The 10,840-nt window shown below is 30.2% G+C and overlaps 1 protein-coding gene and 1 long non-coding RNA gene across 2 annotated transcripts; both read right to left on the reverse strand.

Moving 5' to 3' along the window:
- Window positions 1–1,404: 1,404 nt before the first annotated feature.
- Window positions 1,405–2,343, reverse strand: LOC133783952 (uncharacterized). The gene is made up of 2 exons (XR_009871044.1): window positions 2,129–2,343; window positions 1,405–1,674 (listed from the first exon to the last, which is right to left on the reverse strand). It is a non-coding gene; the product is annotated as an uncharacterized LOC133783952 (long non-coding RNA).
- Window positions 2,344–4,340: 1,997 nt separating this feature from the next.
- Window positions 4,341–10,249, reverse strand: LOC133782029 (probable disease resistance RPP8-like protein 4). The gene is made up of 5 exons (XM_062221173.1): window positions 10,054–10,249; window positions 9,758–9,825; window positions 8,350–9,541; window positions 5,667–7,471; window positions 4,341–4,606 (listed from the first exon to the last, which is right to left on the reverse strand). The coding sequence occupies exons 3-4, from the start codon at window positions 9,437–9,439 to the stop codon at window positions 5,667–5,669; spliced, it is 2,895 nt and encodes a 964-aa protein (XP_062077157.1). The 5' UTR covers window positions 9,440–9,541; window positions 9,758–9,825; window positions 10,054–10,249; the 3' UTR covers window positions 4,341–4,606.
- Window positions 10,250–10,840: the final 591 nt, after the last annotated feature.

The raw sequence follows: 10,840 nt of genomic DNA on the forward strand, positions 1-10,840 counted from the left end.
ATATTTTGTGGCATAAGTTTTATGCCCATAAATATAGAAAATAACTTGTTTTTTCCCATATTATTTAAACTAATTAAATTTCAAAATAACTTGATTAATATTATCAATTTAACCAACCAAAATTATTGTACCGTTCATGTGGCAAATACATATGCCACAAACCTTCTTAACTTCAGGCTAAATAACATCAAGAATTTAACCTTCTTTTTTATACTCGTTGGCACTTTCAAAAAGCTTTCTGGGTTTTTAAGCGTGAGGATTGTTAGTTTTGGAAAGCGTTTCAATAGCTTTTCCAACCCAGAGCCTGCAGGAAGGGTCTTGAAGCAATTACAAGTCTATGATATATAGTACATCCTTAGCTAAGATAAGATACCGTTTGCTTCCTTCCATTAATACATCAATTACAAGTCTCCTTACCTTTTCCATACTATGATCGTTTCTCGACAAAATTCATGCAAGCCTAATCACTGTTTTCAACAAAATGGTTGGTTGGTTGTAATTGTAAACCAGCGCATTCTTCAATCGTTTTTCCTACTAATGCTTCACTGTTTATGTAACTTTCTCAATGTGTAAATATAAATTAGGTTGAGAAAATATAATTATAATCGTCATCCAAATTAAAAAGGGAAATTTTCATATTTACGGTAAATAACAAAAAAAATTTGAAATTTACGGGATTTCAATTTCCTTACAAATATACAGTAAATCTGAAGTCCACAAGCCCAAAACCCAATATCATGTATACGGTAACCCCTAACCCACAAACCTAACCTATTACAACCCTGCCCATTCTTGTAACATGTTGTCTTCTTCCTTGTTACAAAAATCTACAAAAGCATCTGAAAAAACATAAAAAATAAAAAACTAATTCAAGAGCTCACAAATTTGTGAAGTCCGGCCAAAATCAGAATTTTTCTACTACAACCTATTGCGAAATTTCCAAAATGATGTGTCTACAAAAACAACTTCACGACAAAATTAAAACATCTATTTTGTGGTAAGTTATCTTGTTCTTTTATTTTGTTCTTGGTATATCTTGCATCTAGAGTAGATAATTAGTTTATATAACTTTCGAAACTCACTAAAACAATCTATCAAAATCATATATTTTGTCATAGATCTCCACAAAATTATAGACAAATTGTAAAACAGGAAATCTTTTTATAAAAAAAAATGTTACACTATTATAATCATCTTTCTCATAATTTCTCCATTTTATTGTAAATATTTATTAATATATAAGTAATTTAAAATCAGACCAGGATATTAACAACCATGTAACATATATTTACAAAAACATAACACAAGTTAACAACATCTAAACAAATATAACCTAGTATGTATAGAACAAAACCATTATCTTGCAACTTAAAAAAAAAAAAAAAACATGATAGAGAACTTACGTGTTACAAACCTGTAACAAGCTTTTACAGCAACGATGAATTTACATGTTACAAACCTGTAACAAGCTTTTACAGACAACGACAACTATGAATTTACATGTTACAAACATGTAACATGCTTTTACAAACAACATAATACATAGGTTTGTAACATGCTTTTACAGACAACATAATTCATAGTATTATGTTTGCTGCTACCACTACTACTACTACACAAACCTTCATCCTCAACACTTTTGGAGACATAATTTGACCCATTTCCAACCCCCACCTGTTGAGCAAAACAGTGTAAAATAAAGGGTTATTGATAACCAACAACACTTCAACAAGTTCAAAACAAATTCCTCTTTATGCAGTAAAACTCCAAACTTTTTCCAGCCAAGGTTGTAATTCATAATTAAAAAAAAAAAAAATTGAACCCAGTAATCATTCCTTGTCATCTTTTTTTTTAAATCTCACAATTTTTTTAGTATTATAGAACCTAGTAATCTCTTTGACTGTTCCAATCAAATGAGCCAATGGAAATTCCAAGATTCCAATTTTTTATAACAATCACAGAAATTTCAAACCCATTCCTCAATTTTCTACATTTTCAAGGAAACCAAACTGGAGAAAGAGAAAAGAAACATTATATATATATATATATAAATAGCTGATAGGTGTGGGTATAAACGCTAGGATTCAGAGGAGAAAGATCAAAGAAAATGACTGAAAAAGATTTTTACCTTAGACAAAGAGAGACAATTTTCGTTTTACTTATTTCTCCTTAGACACTATGGAGCCATCAATGTCCTCCTCCTTAGGCTTGCCTCAGGTCTCCTTCGCAGCAGGAAAAGTCAAATAAATGAGCTCAAAGTTACAAACATAGCACCATAGATGATTACAAAAGGTTAGAAATATGGAGAAAATTGATTGAGAAATGGGGAAGATGAAGAGATTGAGAGAGTAAAGTAAGAGAGAATTGAGAATGTGATATTATAGAGAAGGTGAGAAAGACTTCTGAACTTTCTTTTTAAATATAATTTTTATTTGCTTTAAAATTATATTAAAAAATACATTGTATAAAAAATTATAATTTACCGTAAATATGAAATAAGTAACCGTATAAATGTAAACTACCGTATATTTCATATTTTTTTTGTTTATACGGTGTATTCCGTAATTTTCCCAATTAAACATACATGTAAATTTATAAAATCTAATTCAACCCAAAATTATATATCTATCTAATTTTTATCGAAAATATTTGATAATTTTAATACATATAATATGTAAAAAAAAAATCTAATATTCGGGTGTGTTATTTAAAAAATATATATATATATATGTAAATTTATAAAATCTAATTCAACCCAAAATTATAAATCTATCTAATTTTTATCTAAAATATTTGATAATTTTAATAGAAGTCAAGTTTTTTCACTGGAAAGCAAATACATTGACAAATACAAATTCTGCTCGAATTGGTATAGGAATATAAAAAAATAATCTAATATTCTAGTGTGTCATTTTTATTTTATTTATATTTTTTCTACATAAAAATTGTATAAATAATCGAAATTTTTGGTTTTAACGGGTTTTTATTTTTTTCGGTTAACTTCAATATAATATTCTTATGTTTAACAGAATATTTTTATAATTAATGATATATTGTAAACATGACTTAAACTTAAATAAAATTAAATAAATAATTTATCAAATTAAAATAAGATATTTTACAATGACAATTATTTAAAAAGAATAAAACCATATATTTTATAACTTAAATAAAAATTAATTAATTAATTAATTAAAATAAGATATTTTAAAGATATTTTATGATAATTTAAATAATATAATCATATTTATTTAAAAATAATAAAGACATACATATCGTTTTTTAACTTATAAATTTGTATGATAGTTTATTTTTTATCAAGTGATTGAAGCTCTTTTTCTTCATCAAATTCACCAGAGGACATCGTGAGATATATTAGAAACTAAAAATAATTGATATATATACTACTGTTAATACTATGACATTTTCTATTATTTTTATTTTATTTCTATTATTAATTTCTTTTTAATATTATTGTATTTTTTATATATATCTCATGTAGTCTATAATATATATATATATATATGTGTGTGTATTTTTAAAAAGAGTGAATCAATTTTTATTAAAATTATAGACAATGTTTACAACTTTGAAACTAAACAAACATATATTGTATATTACTTCTACTTAGTATATACATAAACCTAAAGAACTTAAATATAAAATAAAAAAAAATAGTTTGATGGTGGCACAAGTTCGTATATAATAACCACCCATATTATATTATAAATTATTAAAAAGAAAAATTACGTTAATGGTATAATTAATTCAACTAATTTTTTCTAATTAATTTTATAATTTTTCATGCATATATTATATAAAAGAAAATTAAAATGAGGTGGGTTAGCTGTCCTATCTCATCCTTACATTGTTTCGCCAATAGTGCCATGTATAAATACTTTTAATACTTGTTTTTTCGTCAGTTTTTTTTATCTTTTTGTCTTAAAGTCACTTTCTTTTTTTCTTTGTGAGTTTCAGAATATCCCTATTCACTCATAGGTCCAAAATTCACATCCATATTTTGAAATGTTGAAATGATCATCTCTCTCATCATTTGTTATAATCAATAGGTCTTTCAAATTATTCATTTAATAAAATGGAAACGTTGGATAATGATGATGTTTAAAAGAAATCAAAATTCTTGATCAATAAGGAATAATATCAGTATTTTTGTTCAATAAGATATCAAAGTGGATTACCTACATAATTTTCCATTAAAAAACTTGGATAATTTTCTATCCTATTTAACCATTCTTAATCATGTAGTTCAATAGTAAAAAAACAAATATTTTTGTTTATAACTTATTTTTTATAATTTATTATTGGCAAAGACTGATAAATATATACAACATGCATATAGATATCATAAAATATCCACACACAAAATAATTCAAAATTTCTCCAGCTTTTTTACAAAAATAAAAATATGTACTGATGCAACCAAACAAATATCCACAAACAAAACTACAAAACTTTTCCATGGATCCTTATTATCTGAAAAAATAGATAAAATAAAATAAAAAAGTATATAACACAAAAGCCAAATCGCCATCAAGCTAGAATGATCTTCATCCTTGGCGTAACTTGCTGCTGATCATCATCAAACCTGGAGACAAAGATCAATGTGAGCAAAAACGATATCAATGGGGAAATATGATTACACTTTCAAGTTTTTTTTCCCTCTAATATTTCTTTTATTATATATATTTACTCACCAATAATATGCATTTTGGGTAAAACAACTAAGTGAAAAGCAATAATGTAATGAAGTTACATTCCCAAATTCATTGAAGCAAAAACAAGCATATAATTAAATATATACAAATCTTAGTGTCCGACAGGGGGCTCTGGTTTATACTTACAATAGAAATTTTGTACGTGTAAGAGAAAATTCGAGCATAAAACATAAATTTTCTATTTTAAAATGTAATATCCAATTATGGGTTATTATGTAATTTGATTATGAATTGGTTGCTCTTTAACTCAGTTTTAGTTGTTGTGTTCCGAAACCAGCTACATATCTAACCAAGACATAGTTTAATTACTAATAACAAAGTTAACTTGTCATAGGTTAGTATATAAGGTGTTTTAGTACTGGACTAGTTTTGTACACTAACATTCTACATTTTGTATAGTTAAGTTGAGTTTTCTAGTAACTACTCTCTGTTGTTGGAGTAATCCTAATATTATTGGCATATGACGTGTTATTATTAAGAGATCATTAAATAACTTATTTCTTCTGTTACTCTTTTAAGCCTAGTTAGTTACAACAGATTTTTAGTCAGTTAAAACAGAACTGGTTTTTCTTTCAACACGTGAAAGAACTGGAGCTGCAGCTATATATATCCAGGGGTTTCATTAGTTAAAGATACAAGAAAATAAGAGGTTTTGAGAGATTTAGAAAAGAGAGAAAGAGATAACAAGAGTTAATTTTCTTTGTACATTGTTAAGTGTGTGAGAATTTACTTTAGTGTAAACTAAGTGCTCATAATTTGAGTTGTACAGTGTTCAAGAACCTTTGGAGAGGAAGAAGGGTTGTTTTCAATTGTAACATTGATTCATTATAGTTTAGAAATGTTCGGACTGGATGTAGGCCTTCCAAGAAAAATGACGACTGCACATAAATGATCAATTCAAAGAGATTGAATAATTAAAGAGATATGTACCTATATGCCTGAAAGGATAGTTAAATATGGGAATTGTCCTTCCACCTCAGTTCTGAAATGAGGAGGCATCTCCTGAATCAGAACTTGCTTGAGCTTTGGAAGTCTTCTCAATGCCTCTGAAATTGAATTCAAATTCTCACAATTTACAATCTCCAAACTCTCAAAACGAGGCAAACATCCTTCCACAGACCAAGTCGTTAATCTTTGCTGTCCCTCAAAGCTAAGAAATTGAAGACGAGTAAAATCCCCTTGGCTGAACTTGACGATCTCAACCCCATCACTCAAGGCATTTTTACCAAGCCGAAGGAACTTCAAATTCGGTACCTTTCCCATTATCATCATTGGATCATATCTGAGATAAGAATTCATCAGAGTAATCTTAAGGAGCTGTGGAGGGAACATGGCTGCAAATGCAGGAAACGTCCGAATCCCATCTAGACGAAGCTTTTCAAGTGATTCCATGCAACTCGATAACAACGGAGCTATATCCAAGTCCTCACCACCTAAAATTTCCACAGCAAGAGACTTGAGAGATTTGAAGCGAATATTTCCGCTGCTACTTATAGTTTGAAGAGGCATCGCGGGGTTTGACCGAACAAGTATGACCAACTTTTCAAGTTTGACAAATTCTGACATCAAAATGTTGAAATCACAGTCCTCAATCAAAATATTCACTAGTTTTCGCAACTCAACAAGGCCGTCCAGCCGCAATTTCCTTCTCCCTTTTACACTGTACCCTTCATGTGGCAAATACAAATGCCGCAGCCTTCTCAACTTCCACAAAACATTTGGTAGTTTCAAAGCACACTTGGTTCTCAAATCTAGGGTTTGAAGGAACATTAATTTCCCAATGGAAGATGGCACTTCATTCACATAGCTATTCTTTAGGCTAAATAGCATCAAGAATTTAACATTCTTTCCTACACTCTTTGGCACTTTCACAAAGCTTTCTTGGTTTTCAAGCTTGAGAATTCTTAGTTTTGGAAAGCGTTTCAACAGTTTTTCCAATCCGGAGCCTGCAGGAAGGGTCTTGAAGCAAATGAAAGAGGAAAGGCTATTATATATAGTGTCTTTAGATAAGATAAGATACTGTTTGGCTTCCATTAACACATCAATTACAAGCCTCCTTATCTTTTTGCCTCGATATTGATCTTTCCATGGCACAGAAGATGAAGACCCAATTACCTTGTCTACGTTTCGAATATCAATGACTTGTACCAGGTTATCTTTCTCAGCCATTGACAAGCAAAAGTCTCTCATAATACCATTTAAGACAATAGCTTTAATCCCACCCGTGGATGAAAACTCTACTGCACTAACCATAGACTTTTCTTCCAAGTCGGCTAACACAAAATATGCCTCCTCCTCGTTGAACTCTGGTGAAATGCCAGTTTTGCTGAACATTGGCTTCCATTCTGGGCCTAACTCCACCATCAATAGTTGGCATAAGTCTGTTACTCTTATCACAAAGTTCTCTGGGAAACTGGCCAAATGCTTGAACGAGGATTTTTTTATTATATCTTCATCGTGAAAAAAGTGATTGTAACTCTTTTTGATTGAGTCAGATAAACTTACATAGCTATGGCTGCTGGAGTCTTCTAGATCATTGACTTTGCCTTTCAAAATACATTTTTTAACACAATTATTCAACATTGTCCTCAACGTATCAACAATATTGTCTTTGTTTCTCAACAAAAGTTGTGCAAGCCCAATCGCTGTTCCTGGTAAAATGGTTGGTTGTAAACCAGCACATTCTTTGACCACTTTTCTTACTAGTGCTTCGATCTGTATGTCACTTTCTAAATCTGTAAACATAATAAAAATTAAAGAAAATCAGATTAGACGTTAATTTGTACGTTCACTTATACTAGTCACGCATTTTCATATATTTTTTTTCCTTGTCATCAGTAATATGCATGCAAGAAGTAGTATATGTAAACAAAAAAGTTGATCTTCAATTCATCTGTACTGATTCTTTTTAACTTTATAGAGTAGCTAGCTAGCGTAATATCAGAATTCAGAAACAGGCAAAAGATATATATATATATTTATAGCACTTGAGAGTCCTATATATGCAAGGTGAAAGGTGAAGTACGTACGTGACAATAATTTTTATATTCATATAACTTATATACTATATATATATATACGGTCGTCATTCAGACACAGAGTATTATGGAATATATAAATGACACGTGTTCTTAATTTTCCTATTTCCAACATGTAATTCCATCTATGTTTAAATCACATACCATTCTATTTTTTACTTTTAATATTATCAGTTTTGTTATTAATAATATAAATATAATCAAGATTATGATGTGTCATTTAAACATTACTAAGTGGGACATTATCAGTTTTGTTATTAATATAAATATATTATGATGTGTCATTTAAACATAATTAAGTGGGACTATAGGAATATTAATTGTTTAGTATAGATAGTTATACAAAATAATCTTTATTATTCTAACTCTATAAATAAAATTTCTGTTCGATCAATTTATATGAAATTACATTATTCTCTAATATGCATACTGTGGTAGTCTTCTCTAGAGAAACGAAACTTAACCTCATGATTGTCTCAAATTATGTATAGGAAGCCTATGCCAAACATCCTTAATTATCCTCATGCACAGAACATAACAGTTAAGAATAAAGTGAGAAAGAGTGAATATAGTACCTATGTCATGTTTTTGTAAATATGCTAAAATCAATTCCTTGCTAGTATTTTGATCAAGACCAGAAGGTTTAAACAACATAGAATCCTTATCCACGTCACGAGCCACATTCTTTCTTTGACTAGTTAGTAAGAGTTTGCTTCCTGAATCTTTGTCTTTGGGGAATACCTTCTTCAAAAGTTGGCATAATGTCCCAGGAGATTGAATATTATCGATCACCACAAGACACTTATTTTGTTCAAGAACTTGAGAGAGCACCTGTTCGACTTCACACTCCACAGTATCACTTTTGGAAGGATCAAGACTAGTCAAAATCTCTTTCAACATATGCATGGCTTCCAACTGTACTTGATGAATATCAGGAATAGTAACCCAAGCCAAAGAAGTAAAGTGATGCCTGACTTGTTCATGTTGGTAAATCTCCCCTGCAAGAACTGTCTTTCCTGAACCCACTTCACCGCATATGACAATAACTTGATTCTTGTAACCTTCTCCTGTCAAACGTGCCCCCAATTTCTCAATGCACTCTTCAAATCCCATAATAGGATAATCAGTAGTCGGAGGAGAAGTCTTCATCATGAATGATGTCATATCTGATCTTCTTCTTTCTATGGAAGTAGCCGGACTACTACTAGTACTCCTCCTCATGCCATGTAATTGGCTTATTTCAGAAAATGTTGAATCGATGTCCTTCATTTGTGATCGAATGGACGAATTCTTCATTCTTGACAAAACCCACTCGTGAAATTTTTTCCTCATTAGGTTCGCGAAACGAATTCCTCCTGTTGTCCCTCTCCCCGAAGCAGCAGCAGCAGCAGTAGCCACCTCCTCCAACCAGAGAATTTCAAAATAAACATCTTCCAAGCTATTCTTAGCTTCCAATAATTTTGAAAACATAAGAAATTCCACTGAACCCTCTTGAGATTCTTCGTTAGAACAGTTACTTAAAGCTTGTATCACTTCTAGCTGGCTTTTTGACCCATCAAATTGACGCTGCCTGTTCTTACGCGAGAATGCACCTCTCCTATATTCATTGCAGATCTTTTGTGTCAACTTCGTCCCCGCAATCGTGGCTGCCACAGCGTCAGCCATTATGTATTAAGCTTAATTGTTTTGCTAAAACAATGGAGCTTTAACTTTTATAAATCATCAGCAGGGACGGGGTCACCATCGAACAAGTAGCTAGGGTTCGATCTGCAATCACGGAAGATATTTAAAATATATATATATATGGTGAGTCCAATCAATCTGTAATGTTATAGTTTCCATCATACAATCATCCATAACTATAACTGTGAGTATAATTAAAATTTTTATCAAACAGAAACTAATGAACATATTCGTTTAAAAAAGAAAGAAAATAAGAAAAAAAAAAACATAATAAACTAAGCTATAAAAAAAAATACTTACACCATTGTGTGAACTAACGAGCCATTTTTCCTACTGGCGTAGTACTAGTGCGCGTAGTGAGAACTAAGCTGAAAATTAGCAGCGGAAAAAAATAATAAGAAAATAAAATTCCAAAAAAAAAAAAAAAAGACTTGGTGGATTTTCCTTTTACTCGAATCTTTTTTAAAAATGAACTGAAAAAATTGGAAAAAAAAAAATATATAAATGTATACGAGAGTTCGTCAACTTAGTTCAAAGTTTTTTCTGCAACTCAAAGATGATAAATATATAAATAATATATATGTTTAAAAAAAAACCTTGAGCGATGAGGAGGAATATGTTAGATCTCCATTAACAATCGAAAGAGACTAGAAGATTAGTAATTAGGAAAGAACGATCTTCAGTTTTCTCCAAGAGAAAACAGATAAATCTCCGGTGTGAGGCTCTTCTAAAAGTAGATCTGAAAAACCCTATATCATATCGGAACTAAGCTAGGGAGGAAGAATATGACTTTGCTTCTCTTATCTCTGCCTTAGTCGATTAATATATAATAAACTAAAGCATTTTGAGGTTTTGTCTTATCCACTATATAAAAATGAGAAAGCGAAACACATACAGATGAGATGAGAGTCACTATTACATATTTTTTCATTTTCTTGTGAAAATGAATGATACGTCTAAATTTCATTCATTTGTTGTACTTGTACGTATCAGCTCACCTGAAACCAATAATAAGTATTGTCTTTAAAAAAGAAAAAGTTTTAATACTACTATAAATACAAAAAAAAAAAAAAAAAAAGTGGAGTGTCATTTCGATTTATTTTTTAAGAAATGTGTGATTAAATAATTATACAGTATGGGGTCTTTATTATTCTTTTACGTATATTCTAGTATTTTCGATGGATTGGGAACCTTTTTGTTTTCTCCCATAAAGAAATAAAGTCTTCTTGTTATCCCATGTATTCCCATTTCTTTTGGTGAAATTAACGCTCTTAATTCCTTGTATTTGTTAATCCTAAATATTAAAAGGTACCAAAACCAACGCTTACCAAGCCCATCATGTGTGTTGTCACATGTCTAAACGTTATAGTCCTTTTGAACCAA

The sequence above is a fragment of the Humulus lupulus genome, chromosome 6, assembly GCF_963169125.1.
Source record: "Humulus lupulus chromosome 6, drHumLupu1.1, whole genome shotgun sequence".
Classification (NCBI taxonomy): domain Eukaryota; kingdom Viridiplantae; phylum Streptophyta; class Magnoliopsida; order Rosales; family Cannabaceae; genus Humulus; species Humulus lupulus.